Here is a 14,708-nt window from a genome sequence, read left to right on the forward strand (position 1 = left end):
TCGTGAAAGAAGTAGGACGACATCTTGGTAGAAACCTTTTAAGAAATAACGAAAATAATTGATGGGCATGGGAGAAATCTCTGAAAGATTCCCGGCAGAAATCTCGGAAGAAATCAATGGAAGGAGCTTGAGAGCAGTTCCAAAAGCATTTCCAGGGAAAAATATACTTGAGGAATTCTTATAGAAATTCCTCAAGGAAACCCAGGAGGGATCAAACTAGGATGCCAAGAAAGAAACTCAAAAAGAATATCGGCGGAAATTGCAGAACAAATCTCTGGAAACATGTAGGAATAAATCCATAAGGGAATCTCTAAAGAATTACCGCTAGGATTCCCTGATGAAAATCTTGACGGAAAATCATGTAAATTTGTAAATAAATGCCTGAAGGAGCTCCGAGAAGAATCCCTTTGGAAACTTCTGAAAAAATTGCGGGAGGCGTTCTTAGAAGAATATTAGAAGGAATCCGAGGCAAAATTCTGAGCGGAATACCGAAATATATTCCAGAAAAAATCCTTGAGCAAATCCCTGAAGAATACTCGAAAGTAAGTTGCTGAAACCGACATACTGATACCTGAAGGACAATAATCGAAAAGAATTGCTGAATATTTTCTTAGATAAATCCATGCAGGAGATCTTATTTGTAGACCAAGATATCTGTGCTATACATTGATCATAAAAACCATCTAGTGTGGTAATTTTCTACTGTAAATCTTTTGAACACATGGTTCTTATAAGTAAATGAATGATTTTATTGAAGACGCCATCTTTGTAACCCTTTACTGAGCCGGAATATTAGCAATGAACAACTGCACCGAAGACTCCAACTTCACATTTGAATTTGGCCTCATAATCCGCGCCCATATGCAATGTTTGCGCTACCTAGTGAGCCAATTCTTGGGTTGATCATTCATTATGTACTGTCCCATAAATAGGTCTTCCATGGCGCCCCACAAAGAAAGTAAATCCTAGTTACACCAATGCCTGCCATGTTTCCGTGGCGCCCCTCAAGAAAGTAAATCCTAGCTACACCAATTCCTGCCATGTATGCTGGTTAAATTGCCCGCTTGGGGTTTAATGTTCCAACCGGCGCTTCACCCAAACAAATTCCATTTCTGCCTCATTGACTTCCATTTTATAATTGACAGAAAACTCCCCAAAGGGAGCCCACCCCCAAAAACACACTCACCTCCCAGTATCCGATGGCGTCGTCTGTTTTCACTTCGCTGTAAGCCAACACGGCCGACGGTTTGCTACTCTTGAAGTCGAACTTGAGATTCAGCGTATCTTTGGTGCTCAGCGGCCACCAGATGTGCGATTTGGCGTAGGAAAAGGTGATTGGGATGACGTCGACCTCGATTTCGCGGAATTCCTCCTCCAGCACGCCGATGTAGTGCACCTTGGGGTTGGCCTTTTTCAGCTCGAACAGCACCGAAACGTCGTTGTAGAAAACGTACTTGAGCGAACCGACGAAGTTGTTGTTCGAAGCGAGACCCTTGCGCTTGGACAGGTTGGGGCCACCGCCGAAGTAGATTTCCGGATCGAAGAGCAGATTGTGGATGACTCCGGGGATGTCGAGGATTTTCATGTGGTCATCCAGAATGGCCGTGACTTGATTGTTTTCGTGATAAATTGTCAGATTGTGCCAGTAGTGCTTGGTGAGATCCTGGCCGAGCACCGCCGTCATGACGCCATCGCCGAAATCCATCTCGATGTACGCCGAGTGGTTTTTGATGGAGGCTGCAATATACTGCGGTTTGAGGGATTCCCCGCTGGCGTAGAACAGCGCCGAGTCGTCGTAGTTCGTTTTGAACATCAAACTGATGCGTGTGACGGGCGAGTGAACGCGGTCCTTCCAGTCGTAGATCCGGTACGATACGTAGCTCGAACCTCGCAGCGTTAATACTGTTGCGGCTGTTTTGGGACGGGATGAAATTGGATAATTAGAAAATGATTAAATGGTGCGGTCAGGCCGCCTTCGTCCTTCATCAGCATCAGAGTGCCAGAGCGCTAGTCTATACTCACTATAGATATCACAGTGTTCGCCCTCGTACTTGGTCCCGAAGCAGTCGCACGAAATGTCGTAGTAGTGGTTGACGCAGCGGGATCCCGGGAAGCACAGGTTCTGCCGGGAGTGGCATTTGTTGCGACAGCCTTCCTTCACGTTTTCGTGTTTGGTCGCGATGAGGGGCGTGATGGGCAGCAGGTCCGATGCCGCCTTGCCGGAGCTGAGGACCACGTTGCGGATGCAGCCGACAAATGACTCGATTATGTACTTGACGCCGTGTAGTTTTTCCTCGGAGCTGAGACCTGGGCGAAGGGATGGGAAATTGAGAAAATTTTACATCGTACTTGAGGCATGGAGTTGCACGTACAGTTTGGAAAGCTTTCATACGTTCGAAGAAACCTGCTGAGTAATTGATTAGTGATAGGGTGCGGGCACCGGTATTGGCCAGTCTAAGGGAAATTATTTTTATAAAAATAACCAATAATCCAATGAAAACTACCAATGTGTTAAATGAAAGGTTTCGATCTATACTTTATTAGAAAAATGCAGAAATCAAACTGATACTTGATTTTTGTATTAAAAGTGGCACTGGCCAAAAATAGAAGCTTTGCCGCAGTTTTGGCCATTCTCAGCTTTGGTTTCTATTTTGGCCAATCACGTGTATTTCTTATGGGAGTGGCCAAATTAGAAGCACTCTGGCCAAAATGGATATATGGGAGCCGATTTTTTAAGGAAAATTATTTTTTTCTTTCAGTTTTCAATCAAAATGTATGGTTTTCACAGCTGTAATCATATTATTTTATTAAAATCTTCTAGTAAAAAATAAATTTATACCGATTTAGATCGTAACAGGCTGAATACCGCACTATGGCCAAAACTCCGGGCTGGCCAAAACTGAAGCTTCTACCCTATATACTCCACATTTTACATTTAAAGTTCTCAGATTCAAAACCAACTATTTCCCTTGTTTTGTCATAACCTTACACCTTCCAAACACATTTATTTTATCTCGGATGCTGCCTGAACCGTGCGAAGCAGGACCCAGATTAATTCGAATTACTCCCTAAGGGACTTCACAAGTTTTCAATCTCGATGTCCTTTATAGATAAGCAATCTGTTTTGAATAGACAAAGTTTGGCATTTAACACACTATAGGCAACCGGATAGCAAAGCTTCGGTCGATGCGGTGTCAAAGGGTTGATAGTAAGGTGTTTTGTCTTTGATTTTGAAGTTGGTGTGTACCAGCAAGAGAGCCAATCTTTGAAAAATGAGTTCTTAATTAAGTACGTCGACAAGTAGATGGTAAGATAGGGTTCTCTTTTAAACCGACACGTGGCATCTTTAAAATAATTGGTATTTATTCCTAGAATCTTAGGTGCTATTTTGTTATTCGTTCTCAGTTGTAAAAAGCAGAAAGTTTCCAAATTGGTCGGTTCACCCGTTGATTGCTTTAGTATCACACAAGTTCAATCATAGACAACCCGGGACAACGTGATGCAAAATGGAAATACCTAAATCGTGCAATGTTCCATCTCCATTTTCCTAAAAAACAGATTTTTTACGAAGACGCCTGGAATTCTTACTGGAATTTTCTTACAGATATTTTCAGAAGGCAACCGGTGAAATTCTTCAGGATATCCAAGGATGCATTCCCTGGGAATCTTTCTAAACAGTTTTCACTATATTTTTCTTATTATTTTTTAGTTTTTCCTGATTTTATTTGTTTAACCATTAAGAATTTTCTATCTAAAATAACTCATGTTTATTTTTTTTAATTTGAGACGTTTTTTTTTAGAACAGAACAAACATGGCTGTGATTTTGACAAGTATTCTTGTCGAGAACATTTTTTGTAGGAACTGTTATACAATAAGGTTCATGGGAACATGTTCAAAAAACTGCAGGTAAACTTTAAATCTTGCAGAATTAAAAGAAGGATTATTGACTGTATCTTTATTTGGTTGTTATTTAGAAAACTATTACAGAATTTTAGGATTCATTTCTGTAGGCATGGTTTACATTGCCAAATTCCTAGAGAAATTCTTGAAACATTTACAAAGATGTTTCCCAGATAACCTTCTCGAAGAAATACCCCCGGCCTTCCACTTGATTTTTTAGCTTAGTGTTTATACTCATCAGAAACAATATAAGAAGAACTAATAGAATAACTCGAGAGAAATTATTATCGGTATTTTACGAAAAATTACTACAAATATGCCGAATAAATTTCCGAATCTGTTGAAATTACTGTAAAAATTTAAAGAAGCATTATTATCTGAATCGTGATGCGATTCCTACCAAGTTTTCTTAGTAAGACTCGCTTCACGGATCAGCCAAGAATTTTTCTATGGCAGGATTTCTGGAGACATTATTGCATTATTATTTGCTTGCCTCACTCTTAGAGAGTGTGAAGAAGTAGCACTTGTTAAAATTCATCAATAAAAAGAAATAAAAAATAAATAAAATTACGAGAAACATGCTGATTCAATTTCCGAAGCTGAAAAATCCTTGGAATCCATAACAAATTCAAAGAAAATTTCTTGCGCACACTCGAGCGCCGTTTGTCAATCAGTGCATGATTCGGAATTATTATCTTATGCGCAACATTTGAATGCGAAATCATAATCCCATGAGTCAAGAACCGAAGTTTTGGAACGAATTAAATTCAATTTAAGCTAGCTCATCCTTATGGTGTCCATGGATTTCTTTAGTTATTTCTTCAGGTTTTGCAGTTCTTTGACAGATTTCTTCAAAAAATCATTTTATAATATTTTTTTTAGTGATTCTCTAAAGAATTGCTCCAGGTATTTTTGTCTATGCTAGATTTCTTTCGGAAATTTCTCATCAAATTTTGTGTATCAATCCCCTAAGAACTTGGAAAAAATAATTCTTCTAAGAATATCTTCAAAACCATTTCCATACATTCCAAGGTTTCTTCCAGAATATTGTACAGGAGTCCCACAGATATTTGTTGAGGATTTTCTTCAAGAATTCCACCACTACTTTTGTCGGCAACTTCTGCAATAATTTCCTTAGACATTTTCAAGAGATTCCTGTAAAAATTTCACTATGGAAATCCCACTAAAATTTTCTCAAGATTTTTCCATAGGTTTCTCATATTTTTTTTTCTGATGAATTTATAAGGTATTTTAAGAAGTTTCTTAGAGTATTCTCTCATGCATTCATTCGCTAATTCCTCCAGAAATAACTTCAGAAATTTCTTCAGATATTTTTGTTTAGGAATCTCTCCAAAAAATTTTAAAAAACTTCTCGAATCTTCAAAAGTTGAAACAGTAATTTTTGTGGAATTCCTTCATACAATACTCCATTAATTTCTTGAGAATTCCTTCAAGAAATCTTTCAACAAATGTTCCATTATTTTTTTGGGCAATTTCTGAAAAAAAAAAACCCTGGAAGAAAATCTGAAACAACTCCTGCTGAAATCTTTGAACGAATCCTACGAGATATTTCAGATAGAATCGCAAAAGCAATTTCTAAAAAGAAACTTTTAGGAATTTCATGAGGAATCCTTGAACAAACTGGAGAAGGAAGAATTTTCGAAGAAGTCTCTGTAGGACTAACAAAATTGTTGAATATGCAAAACTTTCCTTTAAGAACATTCAAATTCAGACAGAGAAGACAGAGAAGACAGAGAAGACAGAGAAGACAGAGAAGACAGAGAAGACAGAGAAGACAGAGAAGACAGAGAAGACAGAGAAGACAGAGAAGACAGAGAGACAGAGAAGACAATGAAGACAGAGAAGACAGAGAAGACAGAGAAGACAGAGAAGACAGAGAAGACAGAGAAGACAGAGAAGACAGAGAAGACAGAGAAGACAGAGAAGACAGAGAAGACAGAGAAGACAGAGAAGACAGAGAAGACAGAGAAGACAGAGAAGACAGAGAAGACAGAGAAGACAGAGAAGACAGAGAAGACAGAGAAGACAGAGAAGACAGAGAAGACAGAGAAGACAGAGAAGACAGAGAAGACAGAGAAGACAGAGAAGACAGAGAAGACAGAGAAGACAGAGAAGACAGAGAAGACAAAGAAGACAGAGAAGACAGAGAAGACAGAGAAGACAGAGAAGACAGAGAAGACAGAGAAGACAGAGAAGACAGAGAAGACAGAGAAGACAGAGAAGACAGAGAAGACAGAGAAGACAGAGAAGACAGAGAAGACAGAGAAGACAGAGAAGACAACGAAAACAGAGAAGACAGAGAAGACAGAGAAGACAGAGAAGACAGAGAAGACAGAGAAGACAGAGAAGACAGAGAAGACAGAGAAGACAGAGAAGACAGATAAGACAGAGAAGACAGAGAAGACAGAGAAGACAGAGAAGACAGAGAAGACAGAGAAGACAGAGAAGACAGAGAAGACAGAGAAGACAGAGAAGACAGAGAAGACAGAGAAGACAGAGAAGACAGAGAAGACAGAGAAGACAGAGAAGACAGAGAAGACAGAGAAGACAGAGAAGACAGAGAAGACAGAGAAGACAGAGAAGACAGAGAAGACAGAGAAGACAGAGAAGACAGAGAAGACAGAGAAGACAGAGAAGACAGAGAAGACAGAGAAGACAGAGAAGACAGAGAAGACAGAGAAGACAGAGAAGACAGAGAAGACAGAGAAGACAGAGAAGACAGAGAAGACAGAGAAGACAGAGAAGACAGAGAAGACAGAGAAGACAGAGAAGACAGAGAAGACAGAGAAGACAGAGAAGACAGAGAAGACAGAGAAGACAGAGAAGACAGAGAAGACAGAGAAGACAGAGAAGACAGAGAAGACAGAGAAGACAGAGAAGACAGAGAAGACAGAGAAGACAGAGAAGACAGAGAAGACAGAGAAGACAGAGAAGACAGAGAAGACAGAGAAGACAGAGAAGACAGAGAAGACAGAGAAGACAGAGAAGACAGAGAAGACAGAGAAGACAGAGAAGACAGAGAAGACAGAGAAGACAGAGAAGACAGAGAAGACAGAGAAGACAGAGAAGACAGAGAAGACAGAGAAGACAGAGAAGACAGAGAAGACAGAGAAGACAGAGAAGACAGAGAAGACAGAGAAGACAGAGAAGACAGAGAAGACAGAGAAGACAGAGAAGACAGAGAAGACAGAGAAGACAGAGAAGACAGAGAAGACAGAGAAGACAGAGAAGACAGAGAAGACAGAGAAGACAGAGAAGACAGAGAAGACAGAGAAGACAGAGAAGACAGAGAAGACAGAGAAGACAGAGAAGACAGAGAAGACAGAGAAGACAGAGAAGACAGAGAAGACAGAGAAGACAGAGAAGACAGAGAAGACAGAGAAGACAGAGAAGACAGAGAAGACAGAGAAGACAGAGAAGACAGAGAAGACAGAGAAGACAGAGAAGACAGAGAAGACAGAGAAGACAGAGAAGACAGAGAAGACAGAGAAGACAGAGAAGACAGAGAAGACAGAGAAGACAGAGAAGACAGAGAAGACAGAGAAGACAGAGAAGACAGAGAAGACAGAGAAGACAGAGAAGACAGAGAAGACAGAGAAGACAGAGAAGACAGAGAAGATAGAGAAGACAGAGAAGACAGAGAAGACAGAGAAGACAGAGAAGACAGAGAAGACAGAGAAGACAGAGAAGACAGAGAAGACAGAGAAGACAGAGAAGACAGAGAAGACACAGAAGACACAGAAGACACAGAAGACAGAGAAGACAGAGAAGACAGAGAAGACAGAGAAGACAGAGAAGACAGAGAAGACAGAGAAGACAGAGAAGACAGAGAAGACAGAGAAGACAGAGAAGACAGAGAAGACAGAGAAGACAGAGAAGACAGAGAAGACAGAGAAGACAGAGAAGACAGAGAAGACAGAGAAGACAGAGAAGACAGAGAAGACAGAGAAGACAGAGAAGACAGAGAAGACAGAGAAGACAGAGAAGACAGAGAAGACAGAGAAGACAGAGAAGACAGAGAAGACAGAGAAGACAGAGAAGACAGAGAAGACAGAGAAGACAGAGAAGACAGAGAAGACAGAGAAGACAGAGAAGACAGAGAAGACAGAGAAGACAGAGAAGACAGAGAAAACAGAGAAGACAGAGAAGACAGAGAAGACAGAGAAGACAGAGAAGACAGAGAAGACAGAGAAGACAGAGAAGACAGAGAAGACAGAGAAGACAGAGAAGACAGAGAAGACAGAGAAGACAGAGAAGACAGAGAAGACAGAGAAGACAGAGAAGACAGAGAAGACAGAGAAGACAGAGAAGACAGAGAAGACAGAGAAGACAGAGAAGACAGAGAAGACAGAGAAGACAGAGAAGACAGAGAAGACAGAGAAGACAGAGAAGACAGAGAAGACAGAGAAGACAGAGAAGACAGAGAAGACAGAGAAGACAGAGAAGACAGAGAAGACAGAGAAGACAGAGAAGACAGAGAAGACAGAGAAGACAGAGAAGACAGAGAAGACAGAGAAGACAGAGAAGACAGAGAAGACAGAGAAGACAGAGAAGACAGAGAAGACAGAGAAGACAGAGAAGACAGAGAAGACAGAGAAGACAGAGAAGACAGAGAAGACAGAGAAGACAGAGAAGACAGAGAAGACAGAGAAGACAGAGAAGACAGAGAAGACAGAGAAGACAGAGAAGACAGAGAAGACAGAGAAGACAGAGAAGACAGAGAAGACAGAGAAGACAGAGAAGACAAAGAAGACAAAGAAGACAGAGAAGACAGAGAAGACATAGATATTCTGAGGAATATCGAATAAAACCCTTGAAGGAATCTTAGTATGCATTCCTGTAGAATTCTCTGGATGAATTCCCGCCTGAAGCATTGATAGTAATTAGGGCCCATTCAAATATTACGTAACTCAAAATTCGACACTCTTAGACCCCTTCCCTCCCCCACGTAACAACTTTTGTATGAGAAAATTTGAACATTTGTATGAAACGTAACGTAAACGTATAGACGCCCTCCCTTCCCTCTTTGCGTTACATAATATTTGAACGAACCCTTATACAAGAATTTCTGAAAAAAAAAACCCTACTGAATTTTGAATGAATCCTTGAAGAAATTCCTTGACACATTCCTGTACAAGTTTCCAATGAAGCCACTAGAGCGATTTCTAAACAAATCTCTGAACCCCTTGATGAAATATCTATATAAACTTCTGAAGAAATCTCTGAGAGACTTTCTGAAGATACAACTGGAAACATTTATGAAAGATCTTTGAATAAAAAACTGAATTATTCCTTGTAGAAAATTCTCGAGAAATCCAGTGTGAAATTTCTAAAGGATTTTCTCAACAAATCCTATAAAGAATTTCTGACGGATTCTACAGGGATATTTCCAAATTAATCCCAGATTTTTTTTGAAGGAGTATGTGGAAGACTTTCTAAACAAATCATTAAAAAAACTTCTGAATGATTCCTGATTTTTTGATTTTGTGAAGAAATCGCTGAAAGCAGTTATGAAGGAATTTGTGGATAATTTCGTAAAAGAATTCTCGTACGGATTTCTAAAAGAACTTATCAAGGAATTTCCGAAGAAACCCATTGAAGCAATATACGGAAAATAATCTAGAGGATCCTATGAAGGAAATATTGAGAGGAGTTCTAGAGGAATTTCTGAAGCAATCCATGGTAGATGTTCTAAAAAATGGAATCTACTGAAGATTTTCTGTAAAAATCTCCCGAAGGATTTTCTAAAGTAACCCATGGAGCAATTACGGAAGAAATCCATGGAAGTTTTATGACGGAGTTCTTGAATTAATTTCTCTGGAAAATTGAAGGAAATTCTAAAGAAAACTATGATTTTTTTTCAAAAGAAATGCCTGAACAAAAAATGTGGGAATCCTTATAGAAATCTCTAGAGGCATTCTTAGCATAATCACTTTAAAATTCCTGGAAGAATGTGCTAAAAGAAGAGGATCAATTATATATCCGCTCCCTTATCTCGTTGATTGATTATCACCCACTTTAGGCTAATAAACAACTAGATTAATTTCCTCGGCTGCCCTCCATCAAGCCCCGTTTCTCCCAACCCAGTTTCCCATGAGCACCTCAGCAACTTAATTGATCCTGTATATTTCCCACCAGCAGTAACCGTTGAGGCAATGCAATGTCGAAAAAATACCCCTCCCCATTTGAAAGAACGCAGCCAACAAGGAACTCATTCCGAGGAATTTAATTAATGAACTTAAACTTTATCCAATCTGTTGGCTGTTGGCTGGCTCCCTGGTCTGCTGCTGTTCCTGCACCAATCTGGCTGTTATTCTTCCTGCTGGCTGCTAGCCGGATGGATTTTCCGAGAATCCAAGCAGCAGCCCCAAGCGGGGTCCACCCGACCCGATCCAATGAGCAGCACGGGGGCAGCAAATTTATTTCGCTTAGCACCAGATGCTAATGGGTGTAAATTTAATTTCTTGGCAACAACGACGCGATGAACCTTTCGGCTCTTTTGAGACTCTTCCTCGGCGGCGGAGAGGGTGTTTTCGAGATTCGAGAATGAAGTGGGCACAAGAAAAGAACTGAATAAGGAATAGCTCAGCTGGCGCTCATCTGGAAACGCCGGCGAGTTGTAGGTACTACTACTAGCTCGTTCGCTCTTGTTGGAATTGCACCTTTGTGGGGGCCTGTCATTGCCACGTTTCGTAGTTTGAAAGTTTCGCAGCATTATGCTGCTGCTGTTGGTGCTGGTGCTGCTACTGCAGTTCCGTTATGGTTCAGCAGTTAGTGTGCAGCAAATTAGCATTATGGGAAAAGTTGTTCGACACTATTGGGTGCCTTCTTTGAGTACACTTGGACCGGAAATGAATTGCTGTTAACACGTTTTCTTCCTCGTCGTTGTATACCGGTTTTCGAAATATGATGAACACGTTGCATAATTGAGCTGTTTAGAACAGTAAATGTTAATTGTCGTCAGAGCTCATGTTGCCGAAGCGATAAACGTGCAAGCAAGACCATGATGAAATTGTTTTATCTTTATTAACGAGATTTTTTACGATTGAGCCTCAAATAAATGGACTAGATAAAAAAAAGATTTTTTATCCGGAGCTACTTCATATCGGGACCCACGCCTTACGTTTCATCCAAAGGAAGAACTCAAATTTTGTGAGTTTGTCGATAGTGGTATTCAATCCCAGGTATTTGGTGTAATGATCATGTGCTCTAACCGTCCCCCCAGGTCCGCTCTACATTTCAGGGTTTCATTAGCGTTTATAAGGAGTCGGGGATATTCCAGCGTGTTTAAAATGTGTTCGGGAGGGTTTCAGGGCCGTTCCAAGGTGTTTTAAGAAAGTTAAGGGGCGTTCCAAGGCATTTCAGTGGTTTACAGAGGGTATCAAGAACGTTCCAGGGATTTCAGGATTGTTCTGTTGGGGGGACTCAGGGAGTTTCAGAATGCTTTCAGAAGAGTTCCAGGGACGTTTTAGGGTATTCCGAGAGGATTCAAGGGCGTCCTAGGGATATGTTCAAAGGGCCTCAGGGGGTTATAAGGATGTTCCAGAGTATTTCAGGAGCGGATCCAATCTTGGATCCAATCCAACGAAAAACCCTTCGGCATTCTAGTGAAATTCCCTTAAGAGCCTTGATATGCCTTTGTACTAATATGTAGACAGTGGTGTCATTGAGGTTACTTCAAGTTACTCACTGAATAACACAAGTTTACAAAATAAAACGAAAGTCGTGAACTTCTGTCAACGACCAAAATTTTTGAAGCACAATTTAGTGCTGATTTCGAAACCGACCTTCAAAAAATTTTAAGTAGAACAGTTTTTGAGTTTTAGCTCAATATCGAGTTTTACAACTTTTCAAAATATGTAATTTACTAAAATTCAAATATATTGCGTTTTGTTTAACCAATTTTAAAACTTTTTTCGTAAATTGAAAGCTGAATATAATACCATTCGATCATCTGAATACAGGTTTTGCGTCAGATTGATGAAATTCAAGATATTGGCGAGTTTTAGGGACGATCTTCTTAAATTTTAGCAAAATTCCCAAATTTTTTTGAAGAAATGTATTTTTTTCCATATGAGAAAAACAACTTAAAAATTCTTTCTCGACGTTTAGTTGACATATCATATGTAGACGAGTTACAGTAAAAATTTCAGCTCAATCGGAGCATTGATTACGGAGGATGAGATGTTTGAAATGAGCGACTTTGCTTAAAAATAGAACAAAAATCGATTTCAAATCATCAACCTTGTATGGAAAGTCGAAAAAATTTCCGCTCTACTGTAATTTTTTTCTTTCGCGTTTTCGAACTCAGGGCATGATTCTACACCAAAAATGATCATCAGCTTACCGAGTTCAAAAATGCTGTAAACTAGTGTAATCAGCTTTTCGGATGAAAAAAAAACTTCTAATGCGAAGCGAACACGCTACTTTAAAAAAGTGCTTTTTATGAGTTTTTTTTTCTAGAAAATGTTTTTAACAATTATTTAGAAATTTTTCTACAAATTGTTTCTGAAAATTCTTAAAAAAATCGTCCAGAATTTTCTTTAGGAATTTCTTCACGGATTATGACAAAAGAATTAGCAAAATTTTTTTCAACTTTTTTACAGGACTTGCATTAGAAATTCCTCCAACGATTGCTTCTAGAAATCCACAAGGATTTCTTCAGAAATTTTGAAAAGATTTCTTTTTAAAGTTCTACTGGGAGTGGTGATCTACCTCCACCATCCTGAAAATATTCCTTCTCGAGGATGATAGTGGTGGATCACCAAGACGGATTTTTTGGAACGTCCTTCAAAGATTCAAAAATTAGAAAAAAAACCTACGGAAGAATTCCTGGTGTAGGTTTTTCAAAAAAAATTCCAAAGTTCATTCAGAGTTTCCTTTGAAAATTTCTGCAAGGACTTCTACAGTTATTGTTTTCTAGGATTTTTTTTTGAGGCTCTCTAGCGATTTCTCCAAGAATAAAAATCTTTCCGTCTTTTCTATATATTTTTTTTGAGGAACTTATCCAAATATTGCTTAAGAAATATGTTCCATATACAGTCAGGATTCGTTATACACGATGCCACCCACTTTACGTCCTCCGCAATTTCTCTGTTGTCTTTTAAATAATTCCATTCATTTTTGGAAGGTAAAATGCCTACGATATGCCGCAACTATACACAAAAACTGCGCTCAATCGGATGTAATGCAGCCAAAAAACTACGGTGGGCGATAAGTACCATCCACCGTGTATTACGAATCCGGACTGTATTCTTTTAGAAATTTCTCCAAGGACTTTTTCAAAAACTCCCGCAAAAGTTCCTTCACGAACTTTCTCGAAAACCCCTTCTAAGGTTCATTTGAAAATATTTTTCAGGGATTGCTTTCTAAATCCTTCAAAAATTTAAGAAGACATTTCTTCGGAAATTCCAAAAACATTTCTTTTCAAAAAAATTGCATTTAATTCTTCATAAATTCCACCATGAATTTGTTCCGAAATTCCTCTAGAAATTCATCAGGAATCCTTTGATTAGAAAACCTCCCTGTATTTAATAAAAATTTCTTCAAGAATTCCTTTAAAAAAATCCTACAGAAATTTCTCAGAAGTTTCCAGATAGGGTTTCAGGAAATTTTCAAGGGATATTTTTTCTTTTGTTTTTATTTTCTAAATCATCACAGGAATTCCATCACAAATTCTGGCGCGAATATCTTAAAAATCCATAGTTGCCTGAAGAAATCTCGGCAGAAATGAATTCTTTCATACTCCTTTTCGGGAGGAATTCCTAATGGGATAACAGTAGGAATTCCGGAAATAAATCTTTATTATTATTATTATTATTATTAATATTATTATTATTATTATTATTATTATTATTATTATTATTATTATTATTATTATTATTATTATTATTATTATTATTATTATTATTATTATTATTATTATTATTATTATTATTATTATTATTATTATTATTACTTTATTATAGAGATTTTCAGCCCTTGGCTGGTTCATATCTTTAAAAATATGACGGGGGTCGAGAAGGAAAAGAGGTGAACCCTGGCAGAGTCAGGGAGGGGAAAAGGTTTTAACAGAGTTTTTGTGCGTAGTATGAACGCGAAAATAACTGGCAATTGGTGGGGTTGTCTGGTCCGGTCTGGCTGGGTCTGTCAAAATCAAGCTTGGTAAGTCTTGTCATAATCCATCGGGGTCCGTTTTCGTTGCAGGTCAGTCTTCTTGGTTTGTATTGCGGATTTTTAGAAAAATTTCCACTCTGCGGTAGCCGCCGAGTTCTACCGCAGCTGTCAAAGTCCTTCCGCAGGCTTGAAAATCATCCTATCATTGAAACTGAAGGCCAAATCAAAGCATGCTTGCAAGGTGAATTAAACTGAAAACCAACAACGAACAATGATCATCGGCGTCGTATCCAAGGCTATCCAAGGCGTCGCTAGGGCTCGCTAAGTTAGATCGATGATACCTCAGTGAAAATCAGTAGTCTGACAGCTGCGGTAGCTTTTCGTTCTACCGTAAAACGGAAAGTTTTCTCTAAATTAGCAATAAGTCCGGTCACGTGTCCGGTCATGTTCCAAATAAAGTTCCTGTGCTGCCTCAGAATCTCACTCCGTGCAAGTTCGGGTTTGAAACCCACATGAAGCCGGGATGAGTGAGTCTTAGGTTTGTTCTCGATGTTGTCCGTGTCAGACTGGGTCTTTCATTGGCTTGAGGGAGTGAATGTTTGGTTCCTTAGAAGTGTCCGTTGTTTGAGCTGGTCGTTATCGGGGTTTGTGATTACAAGTTCAATTTCCA

The 14,708-nt window shown here is 39.1% G+C and overlaps 1 protein-coding gene across 1 annotated transcript in view; it reads right to left on the minus strand.

The window, feature by feature from the left end:
• The window catches only part of LOC109399283 (axotactin), a 214,532-nt gene that overhangs the window by 55,682 nt on the left and 144,142 nt on the right, over nucleotides 1–14,708 (minus strand). Inside the window, exons 8-9 of the mRNA XM_062854139.1 lie at nucleotides 2,023–2,307; nucleotides 1,187–1,911 (exon numbers count right to left, since the gene is read on the minus strand). Coding sequence (XP_062710123.1) covers nucleotides 1,187–1,911; nucleotides 2,023–2,307 — 1,010 coding nt within the window. The remainder of the gene's footprint in view (nucleotides 1–1,186; nucleotides 1,912–2,022; nucleotides 2,308–14,708) is intronic.

The sequence above is a fragment of the Aedes albopictus genome, chromosome 2 (genome assembly GCF_035046485.1).
Source record: "Aedes albopictus strain Foshan chromosome 2, AalbF5, whole genome shotgun sequence".
In the NCBI taxonomy this organism is placed as follows: domain Eukaryota; kingdom Metazoa; phylum Arthropoda; class Insecta; order Diptera; family Culicidae; genus Aedes; species Aedes albopictus.